The sequence below is a fragment of the Oryctolagus cuniculus genome, chromosome 3, assembly GCF_964237555.1.
Source record: "Oryctolagus cuniculus chromosome 3, mOryCun1.1, whole genome shotgun sequence".
Classification (NCBI taxonomy): Eukaryota; Metazoa; Chordata; class Mammalia; order Lagomorpha; family Leporidae; genus Oryctolagus; species Oryctolagus cuniculus.
Window position 1 is genome coordinate 6,620,454 of NC_091434.1, and position 27,250 is coordinate 6,647,703.

The following is a 27,250-nucleotide window of genomic DNA, read 5'->3' on the forward strand; positions in this document are numbered from 1 at the left end:
ATTTCTGAGCCTCGGGGTAGGGGGCTTTGAGACAAGGCCTGGGGCCGGCTTGGACCTCCCGTGTGAGCAGAGACCCTCCCTCAGCCGCTGGAGAGAGGTCTGGGTTCATCCGGGGAGTCCAAGAGGAGCGCCCCACCCTGTCCCACCCCACGAGGAGCTCCAAGAAGCCACAGGGGCCTCCACTAACGCATCACCGAGGTGCCGGCCCCCACAGGGCCCCTGGGAGCCGTGGGGACTGGGACAGCCCCTGCCCCGGCCTGGGGGGCTTCGCGGCTGGATGCAGTGGGCTGCCCCGCGAGGTACCCCCACTCCACTGCCGCCCCAATCGGCTTGCGCACGCCCGCCAGGCTCAGGCGAGGGCTCCTGGGCTTTCCCCCCGCAGGAGGCGGGCGCGGGAGTGCGGGGGGGGGGGGGTCCCTGGGCAGGGGCCCCGGCCGTAGGCGCAGACACACGGGCGCACGAGGGTGCTGCGAGTCGCGCCGCGGCCGGCGCGGCCCCTTTATTGGCTTCAGGAGGCAGAAAACTTTCTCAGCGCCACGACCACGAGCGCCAGCACCACGCAGGTGGCCAGCAGGGCAGCGATCACGATGGCGGCGATGGCGCCGGGCCCCAGCGAGCCTGCGGGGGAGGGGGACAGGGTCCGTCAGCCGCCGGGGCCGCCCGCGCCCCCGCCCCGGCGCCCCCGGCGCCCACCCCCGCCCGAGCGCATACCGCCACCCTGGTCCAGCCGCTCCCCAGCCGTGCTGTCCTCGGGGCCCGGCGCGGCGGTGGGCAACGGAGGGCCCGTGGCCACGGGCTCCTGGCCGGTGCTGGTGCTCTCCGCGGGGCCTTCTCCCGACGGCAGCTCGGCGGGCTCGTTCCACAGGGTGGGGTCGGGCTCCTGTGGACCCTCAGCTGCAAGGCCAAGGGCAGAGGAGGGCGTGGCCCCGGTTAACCCCCAGTGACCCCGGGTGGCCAGTTTGGTGCAGGAGGACCGCGTGTCTGTCTCCCCCAGACCCCCTTCCCGGGCCAGGCTGCCTGCACAGGGCGGGAGCGGGAGGCAGCTGGGGCACCCACAGGCCCTGGGAAGAGACAGAGGAACAAGGGCCCAAACCCCGGGGCCTCCCCGATCTGAGCTGTGGACCGTGGGGGCATAGGCCAGGTCAGCTTTCACGGGGGGGGGGGGGGGGGGGCACTGCGGTGGGGGCAGAGAGGAGAGGCCCAGCCAAGCCCCAGCCCAGCCACGGACACCATGGCTTCCGCAAGGCCAGGGCCCAGCCCCTGAGCAGGTCCCTAGGATAGGCTTTGCAGGCAGCACCCCAGCACCTCACCGCCTGCAGGGGCTCTGTGGCACGGGAACTGTGCGACCCTGTTTCAGGGACTGGAAGCCGCCCGGGGCTCAGGTTAGGCTAAGGTGGGCCGCGGTGGGAAGTGCTGGTGTGGCCTCCAGCCCTCGGACAACCTGGGAACGGGCTGTGCTGCCCCCGCCATGGCAAGGGAGGCTGTGGCTCTGTTAACACCGCCGACAGGCCCTGGGGCTCCATCCCTGGGCGCGCCCCCCGGGCTGTGACCGTGGCCTCTGGTTGTGTGAGAAAATGTCCTTGTTCTTAGGCTGTATGGGCAAAGGCACGTGATGCCTGACATTCACCCTCAAATGGTCACGCGCCACAGCCGAGCAAGAGGGAAGCGGTGTGCGTGGTGCCGGCCGCCAGGAGACCTGGGGGAGCCGTGTGCGCGGTGCCAGCAGCGGGAGACCCAGACGCAGGGGGAAGTGGGGTGCGGGCACCCGCAGCCGGGAGGCCCCGGGGGGAATCAGGGTGCGGGGTGCGCGTGGCGCCGGCAGCCAGGAGACCTGGGGGGAGCCGTGTGCGCAGTGCCAGCAGTGGGAGACCCAGACGCAGGGGGAAGCGGGGTGCGGAGTGCGGGTGCCCGCAGCCTGGAGGCCCCGGGGGGGAAGCAGTGTGTGGGGTGTACGCGGTGTTGGCAGCCAGGAGACCCCGGGGGAAGCGGTACGCGCGACCCCGGCCACGGGAAGGAAGCGGTGTGGACAGAGCTGGCGGTGTGGGCAGCAAGGAAATCCCACGAAGGGGCGGTGCAGGCTCACTGTATTATTTCTTAAAGTTATCTGTTAACGGAAGATCTTGTCACAATGCAATGTTACCAGCCCTACCCATGGCCTCTCTCAAGCCTGAGCCAGGCGGGGACCACTGTCCCATTCCCCAGGCCTGCCCCGGCCAGATCCCCCTTCCAGCAAAGAGCCCTGGCAAGGACCCCCACCCCAGCCCCCCGAGCAGAAAGCCCACTGGTGCTCCCTCGGGGAGGCTTTGGTCTCACAGGACCAAGGCCCAACTGCAGCACTGGGGTCTGGCCACCACCCAGCCTCCCCCCAGCCCGGAAGACCACCCTTGAGAGGCGGGAGGGACCCAGCCGGGCCTCCTGTGTTGCAGCCAGGGAGAGCTGGGGTCTGTGGCCTCCAGGATTCCAGGAAGGGCTCCAGGCCCAGCCCCCAGGCCCACTGGCCTCAGGCTCCCGGGGGATGGGCAGAGACAAGGCGGGAGTGTGCCCGGCACTTGGCAGGCCCCAGGGTCTGGGGCTCGCGGAGCCCCGTCTGCCCCAAGAAAGGACAAACTTCTGGCGCCGTGTGCTTACCACACACTGAAGACCGGCCGGCAGGCAGGCACCTCCCTGTCCCACCACTGCCAGCGGTCAGAGCTCACCTCTGAGGCCGGGCACCGGGCCAGGGAGGCTGCCCAGGCCTTCTGGGTAGGGGCCCAGGTAGCCTGGAAGGTGCCGGGAGCCTCTGGGAGAGCAGTGAGCACTCCCAGGGTGGAGGGGGGCAGCTGGGAGCGCACGTGCCTGCCCCCTCCTCTCTGCTGCCCCCAGGAAGCCCTGCCCTCTCCCCCCCCCAGACACCCCATGCCAGAGCCACACCCCTGCCGGGCACCACACACCGTGGTCCCCCCATCAGAAGGACTGGGACCTATCTGAGCTCCAGCCTGCTCTCACACCGGGGCCCCAGCAGGCTGACCTGGCCCCCAGCTCCCCGTCCTGGCACAGTGTGAACCCCCTCTGCACACAGGAAGTAACCCAGATGGGCCCCTCTGGCCCAAGGACACGCGTGGACACAAGCCAAGTGGCTCCATGGACTGCCCCGCTGGCTGCCGTGGGAGATTATCGAGGGCGGGCCCAAGGCTCCCTGGATCCGCAGGTGGCGGGCTGGGCCGAGGAGCTGCCTCGTGCTGGGTTCCCCTGGATTTTTAAACTTGCCATAGCAAGAAGCATAACAAAGCTGATGGCAACAGTCCACTCCCCCCAACCCCTCCTGGGAGGCCATGGACAGAGGGGCTGCCGGCCGGTTTGCCAGCTCGTCGGAGTAAGGGTGGGGAGCAGCAGGCCAGGCGGAGGGGCCAGGCAGGAGTGTGGCCCTCGCGCAGCTCAGGTGGATGGCCAGGGGCCAGGGTGACGACCAGGGAGGGTGGGGACCCCCCAGATAAGGCACCGCCCTCCACAGGCTGCGATGAGGCCCGGTCTCCATGGACCAGAGTGCACCCCCGTGCTCCGGCCAGGGTGATCCAGGGAAGCAGGGACCTGGTGGCACCGCCACAGGCCTGGGCACCGTGGGATCTGCCCAGTCCCAGCCACCCAGCCTTTCGGTAAATAAGTTTGTTTAACTCGCAGGCTGCCCACGGGTCCCGAGGCCAGGCGCCCGCGCTCACAGACGGTCTTTGTGCGGCCCATGAAGGGCCTTTTCATGCGTGCCCTGGCCTGGCGCCCGCCCCACCTGGCCTGCTCCCCTCCCGAGGGCTGTGGCCACCGGGCCTGGCAGGGAGGCCAGCGGGCGGGCCCGGGCCTCAGCCCACAGCCTGCTCCGTCCCCTCCTGACTGCTACGGGGCCCTCGCCCGTGGGCGCAGGGCAGGGGGCCTGCGGGGCCTTGCACACACCTGCTCCGAGCAGTGGGGGGCTGGGTACCGCCCAGTCACAACAGCCTGGACCCTGAAGGCTCCGGGTGGAGGCCTGGTGTGCTCGGGTCCCCTGCTCTTGGGAGGACTTGTGGAAGAGGGACGACCTGAGGCCAGGCGAGGTCCTGCCTGTCCCCAGAGCGTCCTGTGGCGGCAGGCCCAGCCCACCCACCCACCCACGTTGTGTGGCAGTCGGCTCCAGGGGCCTCTGGCAGCCACGCTGTGAGGGCCGGGTGCACCTGAGTGTGCACGCGGACGGGAGCCCGCGGCTCACCTGCACTGGCTCGGAGCACCAGACGGGAGCGGTGGTTTTGCTGGGGTGGGAAGATGCCACCCGGCATGTCAGGTCACCCCCGCGCCCCCTTCTACGAGCTGGTTCTGCCCCAAGGCCGCCTGGGGCTTGGGACGCAGAATATGTGTGCTGTGCCCCCGACAGCCACTGCTGCTCGCTGGATGCCTGGCCACCCTGTAAGCTCCGCTGTGCACAGAGCTACGACACCGGGCCCAGCCAGGAGCAAGGCCACCAGCATCCACCTGGGGCGGCCCGGGAGAGGCCAGCAGGCCTGCAGGTGTGAGAGGCTGGGGGTCCCCGGCAGCCCGCACCCCCAGCAGCCCACCCAGGGCACGCTATTGTCACCGAAGTCACCTCCTTCCTGGGCAGATCCACTGACAGCCCCCAAAGCGTGGGTCACCTGCAGCCGGCCGAGGCGACCGCGCCCCCTCTGTACCCAAGGCCAGCCGGGGCCAGACCTGGAAGCTCTCAGATTTGAGACCCTAGCGTAAGCCCCCGGCCCCGGCCAGCTAAGCGGCCCCAGCGCTGCTCCCCAGGCGGCCCTCCCAGCCACCCTGCGCAGCTGCTGCTGCCTGTGCCCAGGGCAGCTCTGGGCAGGATGGGCCCGGTGGCCGTCCCATCTCCAGTGAGGGCTCCCTCCCATCCCAGAGGGTCTGGGACAACCTGGCCGTGGGAGCTCAGGGCCCTGCACTCTTACCTGTGCGCACCACGGGGGCCAGGACCCCGGAGAGGAGCAGCAGCGCCATGCGCAGGGCCAGACAGGCGGCCATCCTGGCTGGGAGCGAGCGCTGCGGGCGGCCGGCCGGGCGGGATGCAGAGGGCTGAGCTGCTGCGCTCGGGCCGGCGGGCGAGAGGCATCAAAGTGCTGGGAAGGGTTTTCATCAATGCAAACTCTGTCCTCCTGGGACACGGTGCCCGCCCCCCGTGCACGCACACACACACACATGCACGCGCGCGCACACACGCCCAGACCAGACCTGCCTTCCTGACCTCAGGAGCAGCCCCACCCAGAGAGAGGAGGAAACTGCTCGCTCGCTCTCTCTCTCTCTCTCTCACACACACCCCTCCCAGACTCCTGAGCCACCGAAGTGAGAGGTTTTCCAACTTCTGTGTGCAAAGAACTGTGCAGGGCACTTGGAAAATGCGGATGCCTCCTGTTTCCATGGCTGTGGGCCTGGCCCAGGAATCTGCATTTCAGTGCCTCGGCCCAGGCTTCCGGGAGCCCAGGGGCTCAGCAGTGGTCCCTATGGACTCCCCACGCCCAGCCAGGAGCGGGCGCCCGGCGGAGCTGGCCACAGAGCACTTTCACAGCCGTTTCCAATCAAATGCCCTGGCGGCCCATGTCACCACGTCCCCTCCTGGGCTCCCTTCTGGTCCTGAGCCTTGGAATCCCATGCGCATACCCCGCCCACTGTCTCCCCGACAGCCCTGTGGTGCGTGTGAGATCTGACAGCGCACCGGTGGGTGTCAGGGCCACGGCACAGCTCGACTCCCCTGCCTCCTGGTCCCCCGCCTCCCAGATGTCCTCGTCACATAGAGAAGTTGGCAAAGACCTCTTTCCCTCACTCCCCACTCCAGCCCCTCAGAAAGCACTGCCAACGCCCCTGCTTCCCACAGCTTAGAACAAAAAGCCAAGCTAAGGGCTCATCCTACCCTGACTCCTGCTCCCCACGTTCCAGTCCACCGGCCATGCTAGGCTTCTCCCACATCCCGCACCGGATCCTACCCCAGGGCCTTTACACGGCTGTCCCTGCTCCCAGGAGGCAGTCTCTTTGCTCATTCCGTGCCTGCCTCACATCTGTCCAGGTCGCGCTTGGGATCAGCCTCCCCTCCACCCACCACTTTTAATTTCTTCTTAGCACCAATTTTTTTTTTGCTCTGAGGAATTACATGTGTACTGTGGAGGGCACAAATCGTACGCTTTCAGGTCGATGCAGGCTCACGCCTCCCCCTGCGTCAGCATCGCCCAGATCAGCAGAGACCGTTTGGAGAGCACCAGAGGGGCCCCGGGCGCCCCCAGCCCCAGGCGGGATGCCTGGAGTGCGGCTGTCTTTACAGCCTTGTCTGCCGTAGTGCTTCTAACAGACGGAGTCCCGCGTGGGCGCGTCCGTGGACTCCCGCCGCCCCGGGCTGGCTGTGAGGTTCGCTGGCGTGGCTGCCTGCAGCAGTGATGCATTCGCTTCTATTATGGGATGGCAGTCACAGGCGCTCGCAGTTGGTCCGTTCTCTCGTCGTTTTGCCCACGTTTAACCCCGTGAACTCACACTCAGTCGGGTCCTGGGGGCACCTGCCGGTGGGAGACACCCAGGGCGAGGAGACAGACGGTGGGAGGGGAGATGCTGACTCTTCCATCAGACTTCAGGTCGCATCTCCGGGGCCGGCAGGGCAGTGTCCCATCGGCCTTCCAACCTCCTAACAAATCCCTGCGTTCACCCTCTTCCGTGTGAAACACCTGCTGTGGTCCCCTCGATGCCGCCCGGCAGGAATCACGTGGCTTGGGGAGGGGGGAGGTCACGCTCCGAGCTTGGATTAACTGGTTAACTAAAACCCAGACTCAACAGCTCCCGGGTGGATCCTCTCGGCTGCCTCCTGCATTCCTCCAACCCCCTGCGAGTTCTTAGTTGGTCCTGGGACCCCTCGCTTGGCTGGGGCATTGAGAGCCGCGTTGGTGAGGAGACCGGGATCGCCCTGGGGAGCCAGGACCACGCACGAGCCGAGGTTCCCACACCAGGGTGCCCCCAGACTTCACGTACAAGACACAAACCCCAGCGGTCAAACTAGGAATTCCAACACAGCAAACGTACTTCAAAGAAGCGTTACGGTTACTACTGTGACAGCCATAACAGGAAAAAGAGAAATGCACTCGCAAAGGAGGCAGTCCAAGTTACACGGCCCGCTACAATGAATAAGCTTGGGCCTGGGTGTTTTTAACGTTGGGCTCTATCTCTTAACCACCGCTGCACCGTAGACAGCCTGGCCTCATGGTGGCATCAGCTACTACGAAGCCACTTCGCTGTATCCTAGGACTGAAGGATGAAGGGGACGTGCTGAGGGCGGGGGAGCCGGTGTCTCACTGTCAGACAAGGGAATTACGAATATGGGAAGCAAAACGGTCCGTGTGGATCGCAGGTGTTAGACTGCAACTGGAGACACACACAGAGCTCCTGGCAGGTGTCAGTGCACCACGGCGTTTGCAGATAGAGATGTGCGTCCGTACCTACACACACACACACACACACACACACACACCTCCCCGCTGCCCGTGGAGACAGCAGCCTGGACGTGGCACCCCCAGTGGCAGTGCGGGCACCCACTGCCAGATTGGGCTTTCCCCACTAGGAGGTGCCAGGGCTCCTTGGGGAAGTGGCTAATTCCCTGACTAGGAAAGGGTCGTAGATGATGAGCGTGGCACATCCTGTGTCGAAGGAAGGACTCAAAGAAGGCTGGGGCGAGGGCAAAGGACACAGAAGCCAGCACCAAGCACACGAGCGATGGCCTTGGATTGCGGCTGGCGTGTGAGCAGCTCCTCCCCTGGAGCACGCAGACCGCGGCAGCGAGCGTGGCCAACCCTGTGGCCACAGTCATTCCAGCAAGAATCAAAAACGCAACCTGACAGGGAACGGGGCATTCGCGGTCTCAAAGTCTCTCTCAGAAAGGGAGAAATCACTGCTTCCCAGTGGCGACAGCTGGCAGACGGCACCTTAACCAGGTAACCAAGGTAGCGCCATGGGAACGGCTCAACCTGAACTCACGCCCCAGCACCGACTCGCTGAGGGCACAGCAGCCCGCGTACAGGTCGAAATTGAGAGCGGCTTTAAAAATTGTCTTACCCTTAAAGAAGGTCAACATATGCAAAGCAGATCAAAAAAGTGTTTCAGATGAAAGGAGACGCAAAAGAAACATGACAGTCGTAAAAGGTGACCACGGATGAAACTCGACGCCTTTTTTATTTGAAAGTTAGAGTTACATAGAGAAAATAAGGCAGAGAGAGGTCTTCCATTCGCTGATTCACTCCCCAATTGGCCACAATGGCCAGAGCTATGCCTATATGAAGCCAGGAGCTTCTTCCAGGTCTCCCACACAGATGCAGGGGCCAAGGACTTGGGCCATCTTCTACTACTCTCCCAGGCCATAGCAGAGAGCTGGATCAGAAGTGGAGCAGCCAGGACTAGAACCAGCACCCAAATGGGATGCCAGCACTGCAGAGGGCAGCTTTACCCGCTACACCACAGCACTGGCCCCGTATATGATGTACTCTTAAGTGGGTCATAAATAGTTATTGAGAGTGTAGTGATTAAGAGAAAATGATAGGAGTCAGCGCTGTGGTGTAGTGGGCTAAGCCTGTGGCACCAAAATCCCATATGGGTGCCAGTTCAAGTCCCGGATCCAGCTCTCTGCTGTGGCCTGGGAAAGCAGTGGAAGATGGCCCAAGTGCTGGGCCCCTGCACCTGTGTGGGAGACCTGGAAGAAGATCCTGGCTTCGGATTGGCCCAGCTCCAGCTGTTGCAGCCATTTGGGGAGTGAACCAGAGGATGGAAGACCTCTCTCTCTTTTTCTCCCTATCTCTGTAACTCTACCTCTCAAATAAATAAATAAAATCTTTGAGAGAGAGAGAGAGAGAGAGAGAGAGAGAGAAAATGATAAAGCAGATACAGCAAAATGCTTACAGCTGCCAAATCTGGGTGAAGGATATGTGGAAAATATTTCTACTGTTTGCAGCTTTAAGTCTGAAATTACTTCAAAACACCCCCACATACTAATTTTCTTTCTTTAAAGATTTATCTATTTACTTCTTTGAAAAGCGGTTAGAGAGGGAGAGGGAGACAGTGAGGGGGAGAGAGACCTCCCATCCACTGGTTCTCTCTCCAAATGGCTGCTGGGCTGGAGCTGGGCCAGGCTGAAGCCAGGAGTCAGGAGCTTCTTCCGGTTCTGCATGGGGCGGGCATTCAGCCCAGGGGTTAAGGCCCCTGTAGTCCAGGTTAGGGTCCTAGGGCTCAACACCCGGCTCCAGCTTCCCTGGAAGGCAGCAGGTGATGGCCTCTGAGTTCCTGGCTGGGGTCCTTGGCTCCCGGCTTGGGGCCAGCCTAGTCCCGATCACAGAGGGCATTTGGGGAGTAAAGTAGCAGAGGGGACCTCCCTCAAAGACACACACACACAAAGTCTTGCTGCACCAAGAGCACCAGGACCTCTGTGAAGAATCAATCAAGCTGCCAACCACAGAAGCGCTTGGCGAATCCTGCAAGCCAGGGAGCGCCTGCCCACCTGCGAGGGCTTCCCGCGGGGCCGGGGCGGGAACCACCCTGCCTGACCTCGGCTTACAGAAAGGGGACCAGCACCAGGGGCGGGAGCCTGGCAGGCCACTCCCTGGCCAGGCCAGAATACAGCAGGTTTGGTAAACCTACTCATCTGGATCACTGAGACAGCGTGTAACTTTGTTTCTGAAGGGCGGCCGTTAAAAGAGACTTTAAGCCTATCAACCAATGGAGCGCTTGTAGTGAACGCTGACTTGGCTGACAAGCTTTGAAAAGGACCCGGGACGACCCGAGGAAATCATGGCCCTCGTGCAGGTGTCAGTCAGTACTGCTCAGAGCCAGGCACCGTGCTTTCAGACCTCTCACGTGCACGTTACATTTGTGAGCTGGGGCCGGCGCTGTGGTGTAGTGGGTACAGCCACCGCTGCAGCGCCAGCATCCCACGTGGGCACCAGTTCGAGTCCTGGCTGCTCCACTTCCAATCCAGCTCTCTGCTATGGCCTGGGAAAGCAGTAGAGGATGGCCCAAGTCCTTGGGCCCTGCACCCACGTGGGAGACCCAGAAGCAGCTCCTGGCTCCTGGCTTTGGATCGGCGCAGCTCCAGCTGTTGCAGCCAATTGGGGAGTGAACCAGCAGATGGAAGACCTCTCTGCCGCTGCCTCTCTGTAACTTTCAAATAAATAAATCTTAATAAATAAATAAAAATTAGAAAACCACGCTACGGGGGAAACGTGGGAGTAGTGAGGCCGTGGACCCTCGGTACCCGCTGTGGCGGTTTATGCGGGCAGCAAGCTACACCACTCTGCCGTGTGCCTGAATTAAGTCACATGACGGCGACCAGGGGCTGCTGCAGACTGGAACCCTCGGCACTGCGGGGCTGGCGGCGGTGGCCAGGCAGGCAGTAATTAGACATCCCCGCCCCTGCCCAGCCTGGCGAGCAGGTGCAGCAGCAGATCTGAACAGCTGTGTGTGCTTCAGCCCTCGCACGGGCATGCGCACGTCCACATACACAAGAACCTCTCCCTGGCACGTCCGCCTGCCGGTCGACACAGGAGGGACTCAGGCTTAGGGAACCAAACACCCAGGTGAGACGGAGCGATCAGAGCGGCACGTGGAAAGGGACCCAGCAGGGGCTAGCGGGGTGGCGCTGGGGCTTCCTGACGTTTCTCGCTCACCCCTCCCCTGCCCTTCTGTACCGTTTCTTTCGAGGATCGAGGGTGCTTCTGGGCCTCTGGCCTGTTCCAGGCTCCACTCATGGTAGCAAAACCACAAGATCCAGTGGTTCCGTCCGCCAGGCCTGCGTCTCGGCTTGGACCCCGTTTCCAGCCAACGGCTGCTGGTCAAGCAGGCGAGGGCCGCAGCCAGCTGGGCCCGCAGGGCTGAAGGGGCTGCCCGTTCGCAAGAGCCTGGGAGCCGAGACTCCATTTCCAGTGAACGGCCCTCCCCATAGAAACTCTGGGAGACGGGGCTGGGGGTGGGGGTGGGGCTTCTGTCTCCAGCCCCTCCGAGGATCTGGTCGCCCCAGCCCAACCCCGTGACCCCCCAGCAGACAGGAGACAGGGCAGGAAGAACTCAATGCTCAGGCTGGTGTGCACGGCCTCCCGAGGGTCAAAGCCGGGCAGGGATTCTGAGCCATCTGGGTGAGCAGCCCCCTAGGCCGCCCCTCCCTCGCAAAGCGGCCTGCAGGAGGGCCCGCTCACAGCACACCAGTCACGCCAGTTCAAGTGACCGACCACAATTCCCTGATCCGAAAGCTGCCCCATGCAGGGGACGGCACCTGCCAACCTGGCAGGCGGACCCCAGGGCCACCGTTCAGGAAACCACTTTGCTCGGGGTCGCTTCACAGGCCCAAGTGTTCTGCGCAGAATGGGAAAGCCCCCCACCCTGAGCAGGGCGGAACCGCCGAGGCCGCTCCAGGTCCCCGGATCTGCACAAGGACCGACACCAGAGCTTGTTCCCGAGTCCTCGCTGGGGAAGACCCGGGTCCCTGGCACAGGCCGCCCCTTCCCGGTCAGCGCACACGGACTCAGCCCTCTCGATGTCCCCAGCTCCCACGAGAACCCTGAAGAGGACGAAGGGGGTGGGCAACTCACAGCCAACGCCCGTTCTCCCCATTTCTCAAGGACAGAACCCTAATGGCATCTGGGATGGCAAAACACTCGACTGAACCCTAAAATGTCCGGTCTTGTCAGTAACTAGTTCAGTAACCACTCTGGTCAGTAAAACTGGGTAGGACCCCAAACAAGCCACTCAGAGAGCTTGGAATATGGGCAAGATGGCTGCTGCTGAGGCAGCCACCTTTGGCTCTGACCTTGACAATGGAAGCCATGGTCAGGCAGTGGAACAGGAAGCAGTAGGTTCCTTGGAGCCTTGTACTGAGGACCTCAGTTTCCACCTGAGGTACTGACCACCTCCAAGTCACCTGCGTCACATGCAAGCAAACCCAGCCTGAACCACTGACTCATCCGGGACCATTTCTCATGCTGGAGGAGGAACGCAGAGAAAGCAGCCAAGGGAAACTACACCGCTCTCACGCTGGGAGGACAAGAGAGCACCCCAAGAAGTGATGTCACTGCTTCCTGAGACCAGCGATCCCGCGTTCCGCCCACAACCTCATCACTCTGCCAGCAATGGCAGCGTTTAGGCCACAGAGCAGCTGCTGGGGAGAAAGCCCACTTCCCTCCCTCCCGCCCAACACGGACGTGCTGCGTCCTCCCACATGGGGCACCGTGGCGTAAACAGCCACTGCTTCCGCTGCAATATCCCAGCGCTCAATCCCTGCAGGGAACCTCCCTCCTGCAGGTCCTCAGGCCCCAGTGCTCAGGGACTGGTGACACAAGTCGAGTGAGCATCACACACCTGGTGGCTCCAAGTCCCAGCAGGCACTGCAACTCCCTCACCAGGAACTGACCCAACAGGCGGGGGGCTTTTGTTCTAAGAGACCCATCCACTTCAAGAACCACCTGCATGTGGAACACGCTCTATTGTGCCTCGTTCTACCCCATTCATACACTGGACGCACGGTAAACAAATATGTTCACTGTGGGCCCAGCACTGTGGCATGGCGGGTCAAGCCAGCATCTGCACTGCCGGCATCCCGTAACGGGCAGCAGTTCATGTCCCGGCTGCTCCCCTTCTGATCCAGCTCCCTGCTAGTGGCCTGGGAGAGCAGAAGATGGCGCAAGTGTCTGGGTCCCCACCACCCACATGGGAGATCTGGAAAATAAATAAATACATCTTTTATATATGTGTGTGTGTGTGTGTGTGTGTGCGCACATGTATACATATATATATTCAGGGCTGGTGCTGTGGCGTACCAGGTAAAGCCGCCACTTGCAGTACTGGCATCCCATATGGGCGCCAGTTCAGGTCCTGGCTAATCCACTTCCAATCCAGCTCCCTGCCAACGTGCCTGGGATAGCAGTAGAAGACGGCCCAAGTGCTTGAGCCCTTGCACCCGTGTGGGAGACCCAGAAGAAGCTCCTGGCTTTGGATGGACACAGTTCCAGCTGTTGAGCCATTTGGGGAGTGAACCAGCAGATGGAAGACCTCGCTCTCTCTGCCTCTGTAGCCCTTTCAGATAGTGAAACCTTAAAATACACACACACACACACACACACACACACACACACACACGTTCATTTCAAAGGACCACTTCTGTTCAATCAGTCACACACAGACCATTTATTAATAATTCAGACAAGGGCGGCACGCGTAAAATTACCAATTTTGTCACCAGGTCCATTTTTTAAAAATTTTATTTATTTAGATAAAGTCAAAAGTATCATCATCCACCTAGAAATAGAAAAACCAAAGAAGGGACTGGCATTGTGGTGTGACAGGATAAGCCACCTCCTGCAACACAGGCGTCTCAGTGCTGGGGCCCCGGCACCCACACAGGAGACTGGATGGAGCTCCCGGCGCCTGTCTCCGGCCTGGCCCGGCCCCGGCCACAGCGGCCATGTGGGGAGGGAATCAGCGGATGGACGGGCTCTTACCCCTGTCTCCCCCTCTCTCACTTTACCTCTTTCTTTTTTTTTTTTTTTTTTTTTTTTTTTTTTTTTTGACAGGCAGAGTGGACAGCGAGAGAGAGAGAGAGAGAGAAAGGTCTTCCCTCACCGCTGGCTCACCCCCCAACGGCCGCCGCTGCAGCCGGTACACCGCGCTGATCCGACGGCAGGAGCCAGGAGCCAGGTGCTTTTCCTGGTCTCCCATGGGGTGCAGGGCCCAAGCACCCGGGCCATCCTCCACTGCACTCCCTGGCCACAGCAGAGAGCTGGCCTGGAAGAGGGGCAACCGGGACAGAATCCGGCGCCCCGACCGGGACCAGAACCCGGTGTGCCGGCGCCACAAGGTGGAGGACCAGCCTACTGAGCCACGGCGCCGGCCACCTCTATCTTTCAAATGGTGACTAAATTTATAAAACAAACAAACAAACAAACAAAAAAAATGAGGGCTCAAGGTATGGAGCCAATGTAAACAAAAAACCTTGATGTGTATCAACAAACTCCTTTTCTGTAAACCGTTCCCCAGAATGACCCCAACAATACCTCCCATCCCACCAACGGGGCCTTTCCAGTGTGCCCTGCCTCGCGGGGAGGAACCAATCGGCTTCCCATGAGAAGCCAACCCCCATCTAAGTCGAACTACGTGGCACTGCCATGCTCGACAGCACGGATGCCGCTGCTCCAGCCACCAGCCAGCTGCAGGAGAGCCGTCACACAGCCGCCTGCTACCCCAGCCTCCCCAAGGACAAAGCCTCAGACCTGACCAGAGACCAGACCACATGGAAGAGCGGGGCCCTCTCGGTGACCTGTCTCCCGGGGAGGTTCCACGTTCCAAGTGCCTTCTCTGGGATGTGTTTTTAAATCTCTGCATGTAAAAAGTGGAAAGCAAATGGTGTAAAGAAACACAGTAGGGGGGCTGGTGCTGTGGCGCAGCAGGTAAAGCCGCCGCCTGCAGTGCCGGCATCCCATATGGCACTGGATCAGGTCCCAGCTGCTCCTCTTCAATCCCGCTCTCTGCTGTGTCCTGGGAAAGCAGAGGACGGCCCAAGTCCTTGGGCCCCTGCACCCGCATGGGAACCCGGAAGAAGCTCCTAGCTTCTGGCTTCGGATCAGTGCAGCCAATTGGCGAGTGAACCAGTGGATGGAAGATTTCTCTCTCTCTCTGCCTCTCCTTCTCTGTGTAACCCTTTCAAATAAATAAATCTTAAAACAAACAAACAAAAAACCAGTAGGCCCTCCGTATCCATGGGTTCCATGAGCCAGAGATCAAAAGTATTTCATGGAGAACAACTGTTCTGCACCAAGCATGGCATTTGTCACCATCATGCCCTGAACAACGCAGAACCACACATGTTCAGAGCGTTTACACTGTTCCAGAGGGGAGGGCAGGCACAGAGTCTATGCAAACACCATGCCATTTTACACAAAGGGCTGGAGTGCGAAGGACTCTGGGGGATGACCAGGGCGCCTCTGCAGGAGCTAAGGAGCCAGGTTCAGAGGAGAGGGTGGTGGCGGACGCAGGTGAGCGCGCGCTTGAGAACACGGACGGCGGCCCTGCAAGCGGTGTTCCCGGGGAAGAGCGCTTCCTTGCACTAAGTGGGAATGCCTCATCAGAAGCCAGTCTTCTGGGTAAGCAAATGGAAGGTTCCACAACGATAATGACTCCGTTCCCCTAACCTGCCCCCTCCACTCTCCATGTTTTTTAATTTATTTTTATTTTTCCTGAACACACACAGTGGAGTCCGGTTCAGAAGCTGTGGGGCAGGCTCCGGGGGTGGGGTGGGGTGGGAGGTGTCTGTGGTGTGAGCAGAAACCGACGCCCAGGTCAGCAGAAAGGGACAGTGAAGGGAGGAAGCCAGCGGGTCGGACTTACCCATGTTTACCTTGACCTCCACGCTCTCGAACACAAGCAGCCAGTGTCCCGCAGCCTGGCAGGAGAAGCGGTGGCCGCCTCCACGTCTTGGCGCTGGGGGCCAGGAGCAGGGCCTTGGCAGAGGCGAGGCCAGAGGCGCGCGCGGACACAACACCACCAGGTTTTATTGAAGTTCTCTTTTATTTCCTCCACACTGGCGAAAGTTCTGAGGGAGCTTAAAGTTCTGTAAACATTGTAACTATCCCTCTCCCCACCCCCCCCTTTTGAATTTACAAAGCAAGGGAGAACAGGAGTCCCAGTTTTTAATGGTTCCTCATCTCCTCATGCTATTTGATCCAAAAACTATATACAAGTTCGTAGCAGTCTCTGTATAGTTATTGTACACGTTTGGGGGAGGGGGGAGGGAGGCAGGAAGGGTTGGGAGAATGGCGATCCAAAACAACAGAAGCAGAAACGGAACACAGCTCCCGAGACCAGACTGCTCTCAGGGACTCCCGCCTCCTCCCGGCGATGCAGACAGACAGACAGGTGCTCCGGCCAGGAGCTGCGCACCGCGGCTCCCACCATGCGCCCGCCGCAGCGTGCCAGCGACCCAGGCGATGATCTGGGGGGTCTGGTGGCGGCAGGAAGAGGACTGGTTTACATGGAGCCTGAGCACACAGCTGCCCGGAGTGCAAGGCACGAGCAGGCCCTGAGCAGAAGCAGAGCCAGGCTCTGGCCCCCTCGCGCCCGTCCCCTCCAGCCCCTGCGTCCTCGCGGACAGCGGCTTCCACGGATGAAGTCCTGAAAGGCAGTCAAGTCTGCACGTTCTTTCCAGAAAAGGCAAGCAACTTGCCATCCCAGAATCTTTTTTAAAAAGAACACTTTTGGGGCCACAGCAAGACACACACGCAAATACTCTGAGGAACCAGATGAAATTCTGGGCTTTTATCGGAAGCAAAAGTTTATCCCTATCCAAAATGAAATTATACAAATTCATACATATGGTAAAGATCCTAGCTGCCTCTTAAACGAGACAAATTTTCAGCAGAAGGGCCCAAAACAAACTGGTCCTAGTCCTCTGAAGTAAAAATATTTATGGGAAAAATCAGTTTTTGTAAGAAAGAAAAATTAAGAGTAAGTCCCTCTCCCAGGCCATAGGGTTTCCTTTGTCCAATCAGGCTGGAGAAAGCCGGGAGACGTGAGCTTGCCTGGAAGTCGCTAGCTAGTGAGGAGAACAGGTCCTTTCTCCAAAAAGATGCTGAGGAAGAGCGGGCGAGGGCGTGCACCGTCCAGCCAGTCCCATCTCAGCTCCACCCGCTCGGCCCGGCGGCCACCCTCACACGGGGGAGCTCTGACCGTCTCTGGCGGACATCCGAGCCACAGTCCGCAGGGCGCTCGGGCTGGCCAGGGTCTGTTAACCATTCACAACTGCACCAGGTAGACCTCGTGCCCTTATCAGGGAAATGAAAAGAAAGAAAACAAAACAGAACAACCAAAAACAGAACAGGAGGGAAAAGTGACAGAAGCAAGCTGCTCCTGGCAGAGCCCAGGACCCCCTCTGGGAGACAGCAGATGGAAGCACCGCCCACAATCAGCCTGGTTGGGGAGGAACCCCACCTGCCACCCCGAGACAAAGGGACAGTCCACGCAGCGAGTCTCGGATGCTCACCAACACACATGGTTTAAAGAATCTTGGACACAAAGGGCTGGGAGAAAACGCCTGAGAGGACGGGTTCTGTGATTTGTTGCAGAGATAAAGAGCAGATGGTGAGTGACTGTTGTGTCCCAAGGTGGAGAATCCACAGGCAGCAGCAGGAGAGGGAGGGCCAGGCTACCACGGACGCTCAGTAGTCGTCCAAAGTCTCGATTTCACCCATATTGAGTCGCTCCGATGAGGCGTTGACTGAAAACCCTGCAGAAGAACACAAGCTATCAGTGACCACACTCAGGCAACCGAGTGGCGCAAATTCCAGGTAGTGGGCTAGAATTCAAGTCTCTTGTTCCTGAGCATACCACAGGGGCAACCCAATCAGAAAGCATCTGTTCTTCCCTGCTTTGTTTCTTGGAATTCTCTTAAAAAATTTAATCAAGGGCCTGCATGGTGGTGCAGCGGGTTAATGCCCTGCCTGAAGCACTGGCATCCCATATGGGCGCCAGTTCTAGTCCCGGCTGCTCCTCTTCCGATTCAGCACTCTGCTGTGGCCTGGGAAAGCAGAAGAAGATGGCCCAAGTCCTTGGGCCTCTGCACCTGCGTGAGACCCGTGGGAAGCTCCTGGCTCCTGGCTTCAGATCGGTGCAGCTCCGGCCGTTGTGGCCAATAGAGGAGTGAACCTTCAGATGGAAGACCTCTCTCTCTCTCTCTCTCTCCCTCTCCCTCTCTGCCTCTCCTCTCTCTGTGTGACTCTGACTTTCAAATAAGTAAATAAATCTTTGAAAAAAAATTTAACCGAGGAGAAAAAGCCAAAACCAAATGGCATCACCCTTTAAAAAGAATAGCACACAGCTGCCCTGGAGGAGCCTGTGTGCTGAGGGCAGGCCTTGCTGCTGGCTGGCCCACGACAAGTTCACTTAGAAGGGCACTTGCATAGAAGTTGAGGTGGGCACGCATACACTAAGTACTCTGTAATTACTAATCTGAGCAGCACTAAAACTCCCTGACTCACTTCAATGGGAATATTTTTCCCTTTAAACTTTGTGAAACTCAGCCAGCACAAGCGCTTTCTCCTGGACAACAGACAGAATAGAAAGCCTACTTTACTGAACTCACTCTACCCTTAGCAGGCCTGCGAGGGAAAGGCTTTTAGTCGTGATATCTGATCCACCAAAACGGAGCCAGCAAGCCGAGAAGGCAGCACGCAGTACCGACACCGCCGACAACGGTCGCAGGCCGCTCTACAATAAACTCCACAACCAGAGGCTGACGCAAAGCTGAAGGCCCAGGGCCGCCTGGGAGTGAGTGCCCGGGAAGCATTCCAGGTCACCTCCCCAGAACGAATGCCCCCGGTTTCAGCTGTGGTTCAAATACCAGAGGCAAAGCGGCCCTGTTATTCCTTGTAGGCTTCTCTGCGCCACTTCTTTGTTCTTTAATTTTACTCATTTGAAATGTACCAGTAATAAACAAATATGTCTTACATAATGAAGAACAGCCTACCAATTGACTCAAAAATATCATGACCTCAAACAAATAAACCTCCCTGTTTACTAAGCAAGGAGGCCATGGTACAGGACGCTTGTGAGGCCTCGCACAGAGCAAGGCTACCGTCCCAAACCCTGTCCCAAGTTCTGCCCCTACAACTCTGTTTCCATTACCCACAAGACTCCTTTTTTCCCTTGAAAATAATGAAAGGCTCTGTGTTCCTATTTTTAAAGTAACAGATTAATTGGTGAGCACAAGAACCTAAAGGCCAAACAGTCTATGAAATGAACTATAACTCTTGCTACTTGGCCTTCACGTATATCTCAAGAAGAGGAAAAACAGGAATGAGCTACATGCAACAGCAAGTAGGAATGTCACTGAAAATCCAGCTACGGGGCGCGAGTCTGGCGCAGTCAGGACACTGCCTGGGATGCCGGCACCCGTATCACAGCGTCTGGGTCTGGGTCTGGGTCCAGGCTCCACTTCTGTTCCAGTGTCCTGCTAATGCGCACCCTGGAGGCAGCAGGTCATGGTTCAAGTACCTGGGGCCTTGTCACTCACGTGGGAGCCCCAGACTGAGTTCCTGGCTCCTGACTTTGGCCTGGCCAAGCTCTAGCTGTTGCAGGCATTTGGGGAGTGAACTAGAAGACGGAAGATCTCTGTCTCTGTCTCTCTTTCAATTAAAATGGAGAAACAACTTTTTTTTTTTCTACAGGCAGAGTGGACAGTGAAAGAGAGACAGAGAGAAAGGTCTTCCTTGTTGCCGTTGGTTCACCCTCCAATGGCCACCGCGGCCAGCGCGCTGCGGCCGGCGTATTGTGCTGATCCGAAGGCAGGAGCCAGGTGCTTCTCCTGGTCTCCCATGGGGTGCAGGGCCCAAGCACTTGGGCCATCCTCCACTGCACTCCCTGGCCACAGCAGAGAGCTGGCCTGGAAGAGGGGCAACCGGGACAGAATCCGGCTCCCTGACCGGACTAGAACCCGGTGTGCTGGCGCCGCAAGGCGGAGGATTAGCCTAGTGAGCCGCGGCGCCGGCCGAGAAACAACTTTTTAAGAACAATTTCTTACAATCATACAGAGAGAGGAAGGGAGAAGTCTGAGGCCACTCTTTCCTGACAATGAACAGTTGCTTCTTTGATGCTAGAATGGGACTACCAGGCTGAGACTCTTGCGGACGTCAGGAATCAGCGGAGCGAGCACTTACGGCCCTCACGTCACAGGAGGGAATACCATCAACTCCAAAGCCACACAGATGAGGACCTCACTCGCCACGCTGGGCTCTAAAAACCACTGTCCCTGGGGCAAACCTGCTGGACTGCTTTAAGGTCTGTGAAGAGTTCCTGTAAGGCAGGGATGACTGGAGGAGACCGCACCCTGTGTTATATCTATCATACACAAGTGCAGGTCACTGGTTCCCAGTGGCCGCCTAGAAGCTCTACAAACTAGAGCAAGAGGAGGGACAGTGAGACCCGAGTGAGGCCAGGGCGCCACCTGCTGGTTTGTTTTAGAAGCAAAATTCTCTTCCAATCACTGTGTGCACAGGACACTTGGACTGAAGATTTTTCTGTCTGTAAAACCATAAGGAATTTATCAGTTGAAACATAACAAATGGAAACACGCAGGTCTAAGACAGCAACTAGAACCAGAGTGAGATTTAGCCGAGCAGGATCTTTCATAAAATGCTCCACGGCAAAAGCACACCCAAGTTATCTGTTCAGCAGCTCTGCTTCCTGTACATCTGTCATTTTTCTTTCCCCTTTAAGACCTAAGGATTCCTTACACTATCCCTATAGGACTAAGGATTCCTTACACTGTCCCTATAAGACTAAGGATTCCTTACACTATCCCTATAAGACTAAGGATTCCTTACACTGTCCCTATAAGACCTAAGGATTCCTTACACTATCCCTATAAGACTAAGGATTCCTTACACTGTCCCTATAAGACTAAGGATTCCTTACACTATCCCTATAAGACCTAAGGATTCCTTACACTATCCCTATAAGACTAAGGATTCCTTACACTGTCCCTATAGGACTAAGGATTCCTTACACTGTCCCTATAAGACTAAGGATTCCTTACACTGTCCCTATAAGACCTAAGGATTCCTTACACTATCCCTATAAGACTAAGGATTCCTTACACTGTCCCTATAAGACTAAGGATTCCTTACACTATCCCTATAAGACCTAAGGATTCCTTACACTATCCCTATAAGACCTAAGGATTCCTTACACTATCCCTATAAGACTAAGGATTCCTTACACTGTCCCTATAAGACTAAGGATTCCTTACACTATCCCTATAAGACCTAAGGATTCCTTACACTATCCCTATAAGACTAAGGATTTCTTACACTGTCCCTATAGGACTAAGGATTCCTTACACTGTCCCTATAGGACTAAGGATTCCTTACACTGCCCCTATAGGACTAAGGATTCCTTACACTGTCCCTATAAGACTAAGGATTCCTTACACTGTCCCTATAAGACTAAGGATTCCTTACACTGTCCCTATAAGACTAAGGATTCCTTACACTGTCCCTATAAGACTAAGGATTCCTTACACTATCCCTATAAGACTAAGGATTCCTTACACTGTCCCTATAAGACCTAAGGATTCCTTACACTATCCCTATAAGACTAAGGATTCCTTACACTGTCCCTATAAGACTAAGGATTCCTTACACTATCCCTATAAGACCTAAGGATTCCTTACACTGTCCCTATAAGACCTAAGGATTCCTTACACTATCCCTATAAGACTAAGGATTCCTTACACTGTCCCTATAAGACTAAGGATTCCTTACACTGTCCCTATAAGACTAAGGATTCCTTACACTGCCCCTATAGGACTAAGGATTCCCTACACTGTCCCTATAAGACTAAGGATTCCTTACACTGTCCCTATAAGACTAAGGATTCCTTACACTATCCCTATAAGACCTAAGGATTCCTTACACTATCCCTAGGACGTGAAAGGATCCAACTCCCGCCCCTTGTAAAGGAGAATTTTTTTTTTTAAAGTTCCTTTCTTCCTAAGATCTGTAAGTGGAGACAAGACCCGATGGGATATTATTTAAGTCCAAACAGGCTGACCTCATTGGCAGACAGCCTAGCCCTCAGCTCCCACAGTGAAAGGGCAAGGGTGTCTAGGCTAGAATCCAGTCAGACATCTAGTGACTTACTCTGTCAAAACTGAGCAACATGTTGGACCTCCATTCTTCCTTAACTTCCAGACAAGCAGAAGCAAACAGAATGTCACCAGACCTCCCTGTTCCTGGCCTTGGCCTTGAGGCACCAACTCCAAAGGACAGTTCTCCTGCTGGGAGGTGAGGTTTCCTCCAAGGCAGGAAACCCCGAAGGAAAGCAGGACGCTCCCCAGGCCGGTGCGGCTCCCACGCTCTCCCAAGGAGCCCTTCCAACCCACTCCTCCTCAGGTGAAACCATTTCAACAAACGGCAGCACCGGCAGCTCGCTCTCCCACTCCGCTCCAGCTAACTCCACCCCCCACCTTTCTAATATCCATCTCACTCCTCTCCCTCCCCACAGCCACACCTCTCTCCAGGCCGCCTGCGTCTTACACCTGGTCCGTACTGCAGTCCCCGATCAGGCCAACCCCCAACCTGAGCCTGTGCCATGCACTCCTGCTGCAGACAGCACGGCTCACAACAGCAGGGTTTACACTCACAAACGCAAGATCATTTCAGTCCTACCGTCTGTGAGGCTGACTGGCCATTTAAGAACCACGGGCAGCCTGTGCTGTTATTCCCGAAAATTCATCGTTCCCGCCAGTCTTCCAAGCCCCAACCCAGAGGTCGTCTTTTCCAGGAAGCTGCCTTAAATGGAGACACTGGGCTTCAATGTCGGATGAGAACAGCTGTGTGTAACAGGGACGAATGCAGGGAGAACAGCCTGCTCTACCGTCGCAGCTCCCCGCTCAGAGCCTGGGACACTGGCAGTGTTCAGCTCCTCCGGCCTTGGGCCGCTCGCTTGCGAAGCTGTGACACCGCCTCACGGCAAAGAGCATCCTGCGTGTCAGGACACAGCGTGGAGCCTCCGATGGGCTTCCCGCCCTGCCCCCTGCTGCCGGACCTCCGTGAGCTCTACCCCAGCTACACCGAAGGCCTTCAGGGAAGCAGCGCTTGAGAGCTGAAAGCACCCTGGAAGTCACAGAGCCCGTGAGGCTCCGCTGCTGCTCTGCTGTACCAGGAAATACCGGCATCTTAGTACAAAAGTAATTTATGCGGAATTATGTCCCTTCTTGAAACACAAGGCCCACGGATTCCTAGACGTCACTGCTGCCACCTGCATGCCCCGCCCCCGCCGGGACTGTGCTCACCTAATAAACTGGGATCTGCTCGGACCATCTTCTGCTTTTTCTTCTTCTTGCCACTTTGCACAGCCTCAAAATTGGATTGCTGGCTGTTGCTCTGATTGGTCTGAAATACTGAATGGAGTGTGCTGTGGTTCATCCCCCACACAGAGTCCTGTGGAAAGAGACAGCAGAGAGATGACACAGTGAACCTGCCCCAGTCCACTTGCCCTCACTTGTATCAAGTATGAGTTTGAAAACACAAAGCCCATTCCAGGTTCTGATAATGATGAAATCCAGAGCGGGCCACACAGCCGCCAACCCCTGCTACAGGTTCAGACATCCCACGTAAGCTCAACGCCTCCACAAGCCCTTCCTGGTAACTCCGGGAGCTTCTCAGTATCCGTGGATCTGTACTATCCACAGGCAACGGAGGAAACTGCAAATAATTACCAACAAAGCTCTGCTCCACAACAGTGTGCACACTCACCTATCCAAGCAGAAGGTCTCTGTTCTCTGTGCCCCAGGACAGAAAGGGCAGGCTCCAGACTAGCTGGCAGCATATTGCCAATCAAGGTCAAAGTCATGTACATTATTGCTCTCAGCAATCCCAGAAGTTTTCTGACCTCAAAACATTGTCTACACACTCTCTAGTGGTCTACTAGCCCTTTGCACTCACTTGGTGCTCCGAGGAGACCTATTTATTTTAAAGTGGGATGTATTTCAATGATCACTTGACAGCAAGGTGGTAGCAGTGGAGGAGGTGTGCAAAAAGCATGGGTCAGGGTGAGCCTGGTGTAAGGGTATGTGAAGAGGTGTGGGGCTAGGGGTGTGTGTGAACCCTGCCCGGGCCTCCACCTTCCAGGCCCCACCTACGGAGGAAGCCATGTCACAGAGGCTGGGGGCCATCTGTATTGCAATACAATGCCTTCTCCTTTGATTCTTTATACTATTTTTTTTAGTGTTACTCCAGGCTCTACATCCTTCATCTTCCTTCAGTTTTTTATCCCTGTCAGCCCATCTGCTCAGCTGGACTTCAAAGCCTTGTACTTCACAGTCCATCCACTCCCCCAAGAGTGTGCTACAACAAACACTCCTGTCCAGCAGCAGAATCGTGGGGGCTGGCACTGTGGCACAGTGGGCTAGGTGACTGCCCACGATGCAGGCATCCTTTAAGAGCGCGGGTTCGAGCACAGCTGCTCCACCTGCCATCCAGCTCATTGCTAACACACATGGGAAAGCAGTACCAGAGGGCCGAGGCCTTGGGCCCTGCTATCCACATGGGGATCTGGATGGAGTTCCAAGCCCCTGGCTCTGCCCCAGCCATCAAGGCCAGGGTCACTCTGGACATGCACATGAAGAGTGCAGCCGCACACCTGAGGTGCTCGAGCACACGGCCCCAGCTGGAGCTCCCATGAGAGCTGAGACTGTAAACAGGTAGTGTTGTTGTTTTTTTTAAATTTAGTGTCACGTTTTTCACATTTTTGTGGTGATTTTTATTAGTGACTTCACTGTGAAATGGTCCTCCAGGCTGGTGTGCAGCCTAGCAGTCAGGACCAGCACTGGGAGGCCACATCCTTCACCGGCATGCCTAGATGTGGTGCCTGGCTCTAGCTCCTGATTCCACCTTCCTACCAGCGTAGACCCTGGAAGGCAGTGGTGAAGCCTGAGCCCCTGGGCTCCTGCCACCCATGTGGGAGGCACGGATGGAGCTGCCCGCTCCACCTACTGCAGGCACCTGGGGAGGAACCTCTCAAAATCACACTTACTGGTCTGTGATGCTGGAATCCGCAATCTCACAAAGACATACACATGAATCAAGAAAAATGCTACCGGCATGACTAGCAGAGAATAAATGATTCTATTTGCTATTTGGGAGAGTCACAAAGGCCTCTAGACATGTAATTTAAATATAGGAATTTAGTACATTTTGAAGTTTTATTGCCGCAAGATGTACACAAATGGTCAGCTTCCATTTCCATCTCTCACCGAGGTGCTGGACATACTGTGCTACTTCATACCTGCGGCTGCGGCGGCTGTGGCTGTGGCTGTGGCTGCGGCTGCGGTGGCTGCTGCTGCTGGCGCTGCTGGCTGGCTTTCTGTTTGGCACGGCGCTCAAGGAACTGCTTGGCAAACTCCTTGGCTTCAGAAGTATCCCCTAAGTAGGCCCTGATATAATCGTGGACTTCATAAGGAGACTCTACTTCTTTTAGAAAAGAAACAAATGTGGGAACTGCAATACGGGAGAGAAGAAGACAAAGAGCAACAAAGAAATAATGAAACAGATGCACACGCTCGAGATACCAGTTTCAGTTTCTAATATACAGTCACCCCAATACAGACACTACGACAGGAACGTGCAAGATATGCAGCTACCACCTTGTGAGAGATCCCGTGATCCACCCTCAGAACTGATACCATCACACAGTCCCCTGCGTTAACTGAGGTAGCAGTGTCAAACAACACCATGTGGATTTAACCTGACTAAATGCTATGCTGACTGAAACATTTACTTGCCTAAAACCAAAGTAACTGGGGAACTCATTCTTTCCTTAAATTCAATCAGTATTAAGTGTCATGATATACGCCAGGCGTTGTGACAGATACATACTAAAGATACAACTGTCATCTGGAACTTTCAATCCACTGATACACTTTGAGAGAAATCAAATGCAAAACACAAGCAATGTGGTGTCAGCGAACGCAGTCATCAGAGCTAGACACGGGTCTCCCCCAGACTGAAACCTGCTGGCTGTGTGACCTTGACGCGCTCCCTGACCATTCGCAGTCTGTTTCCTGATTTATAAAACAGGGATAACACTCACATGACTTACCTGTAAAGGTATCTTTAAAAATTTCCGCAAAGATTAAATAACTGAGCGTCATATGTTAACCCTTCAGGAGTGCCTCGCACATGGTAGGTGCTTAATGGATGGTAGCTGTGACTGTTGTACAGTCATTCTCTGTGGCCTTTCAGATCAGCAGGTACTAGGAGAGTGCTACCAAGGAACCCCTCAACTCCTTTACTGCTGAGCTGGTTCAGCTGAATCTAGCAGCAGTGGGAATCCTCGTTCAGACTCTGCCCAGACATTTCTGGGTGGGACAGGACGCCTCACTGCCAAGGCAGGCAGGCAGTTCCCTCCAGAAACAGCCAGCCGTGAGCACATTTCTTCGAACTGTGCGGAGAGCTTTTCACTTCCACACAAGTCCTGATCACAGCACACACAGAACAAGTCCACTGTGTCTGCCATGAGTACCACCCCTCCCCCAAAGGAAGGAAGGGATGATGTCCATCACGTCAGCCTTCCCTGCCCAAGCTGACCTTTGTCCTCACCATGGCAATTACCTTCTTTGTGGACCTCATACAGCAAACAATGTGCCAATAAAATGGGCAGCACAGTAGGGTCCTGTACCTCACCAAGGCAGCCTGAAACAGCACTGACTCTGTAGCAAGCTATCTGAGCTTAGCACTACAGGGCTCTCCTCACAATACTACTCAGAGTCAAGTTCCTGGGAGTCAGCACTGTGGCACAGCAGATGAAATGCTGCCTGTGGAGCCTGCATCCCATACGGGTGCTGGTTCCAGCTCCAGCTGCTCCACTTTCAATCCAGCTCCCTTCTAATACATCTGGGAAAGCAGCGCCCAAGGGTCTAGCTCCTGGCTCCTGGCTTCAGCCTGGCTCAGCCCTGGCCGCTGTGGCCATCTGGGAAGTGAACCAGTAGACAGAGAAGAAGATAGCTTGCTCTCTCTCTGTCTCTCCCTTTCTCTCTGTAACTCAGCCTTTCAAATAAACAGGCAAACCTTAAAAAGAGAGAGAGAGTGAGTGAGTGAGTGAGTGAGTGAGTCAGGTTCCTATGGCAGGTTCAAGATTTGAACTCCTCCTTTCTCTCTGTCTCTCTCTCTCTCTCACTGTCCACTCTGCCTGTCCAAAAAAAAAAAAGATTTGAACTCCTCAGATTTCACTTCTCCTGAGTCTTGGCCTACTGTCCCAGTCTGCTTTGTGGATGCCCTGTCATTCACATGCTGGGGTTCCCGCCCCAATTCTTACCATCCAAGTTATTTGCCGTATTAAGGGCATGAAGCATCTGCTCACACCACTGGGTAAATCCATCTTGGGCTTTATTTACTCCCTGAAACAGCTTCAGCAACTTTTCTTCTTCTTCTACTTTCTTATTCTGCCGGTTAGACACACCTACAGATTTACTAAAGCAAAACAACAGGGCGATATTATATTCCCAGAACTGTTACTATACGATTATAGTACAACACCATAAATGTATAATGTCTTGGTACTACTGGATGGCTGTCCAGTAATCCACTATGTGGCTCCAAAAAAGAAAAAAAAAATTAAGTATTTGGTTTGGAAATTCCTGAAAGTTCTAGCCTCAGCTAATATATCCTAGTTTACGAACAAAGGGCTTCAACTTGGAGAAAATTATGAAATCCTTCCTATG

At 56.6% G+C, this 27,250-nt stretch overlaps 2 protein-coding genes across 12 annotated transcripts in view; both read right to left on the reverse strand.

Moving 5' to 3' along the window:
- Positions 1 to 468: 468 nt before the first annotated feature.
- On the reverse strand, positions 469 to 15,493 carry SNORC (secondary ossification center associated regulator of chondrocyte maturation). Of its 2 annotated transcripts, XM_051834206.2 has the most exons (4): positions 15,364 to 15,493; positions 4,929 to 5,096; positions 712 to 894; positions 469 to 618 (listed from the first exon to the last, which is right to left on the reverse strand). In XM_051834206.2, exons 2-4 carry the CDS (start codon positions 4,999 to 5,001, stop codon positions 509 to 511), a joined length of 366 nt encoding a protein of 121 aa, XP_051690166.2. In that variant the 5' UTR covers positions 5,002 to 5,096; positions 15,364 to 15,493; the 3' UTR covers positions 469 to 508. The 2 variants fall into 2 exon arrangements, with proteins under 2 accessions (XP_051690166.2, XP_051690167.2); XM_051834207.2 differs by lacking the exon at positions 4,929 to 5,096 and having other exon boundaries at positions 15,364 to 15,490.
- Positions 15,494 to 15,524: 31 nt separating this feature from the next.
- Positions 15,525 to 27,250, reverse strand: part of GIGYF2 (GRB10 interacting GYF protein 2) — a 156,198-nt gene continuing 144,472 nt past the window's right edge. For all 10 annotated transcript variants that reach the window (XM_070070041.1, XM_051834185.2, XM_051834184.2 and 7 more), the window contains 4 exons: positions 26,845 to 26,999; positions 24,817 to 25,028; positions 22,823 to 22,970; positions 15,525 to 17,257 (listed from right to left, as the gene is read on the reverse strand). In XM_070070041.1, coding sequence (XP_069926142.1) covers positions 17,190 to 17,257; positions 22,823 to 22,970; positions 24,817 to 25,028; positions 26,845 to 26,999 — 583 coding nt within the window. In that variant the 3' untranslated portion in view covers positions 15,525 to 17,189. The remainder of the gene's footprint in view (positions 17,258 to 22,822; positions 22,971 to 24,816; positions 25,029 to 26,844; positions 27,000 to 27,250) is intronic.

Coding starts and splice junctions, on each gene's coding strand:
- SNORC (XM_051834206.2), bottom strand. CDS start 5,001: ATGGCCGCCTGTCTGGCCCTGCGCATGGCGCTGCTGCTCCTCTCCGGG. Junction 895..4,928: donor GGCCCCCGTGGTGCGCACAG/GTAAGAGTGCAG, acceptor TTGGCCTTGCAG/CTGAGGGTCCACAGGAGCCC. Junction 619..711: donor GCGGCTGGACCAGGGTGGCG/GTATGCGCTCGG, acceptor CCTCCCCCGCAG/GCTCGCTGGGGCCCGGCGCC.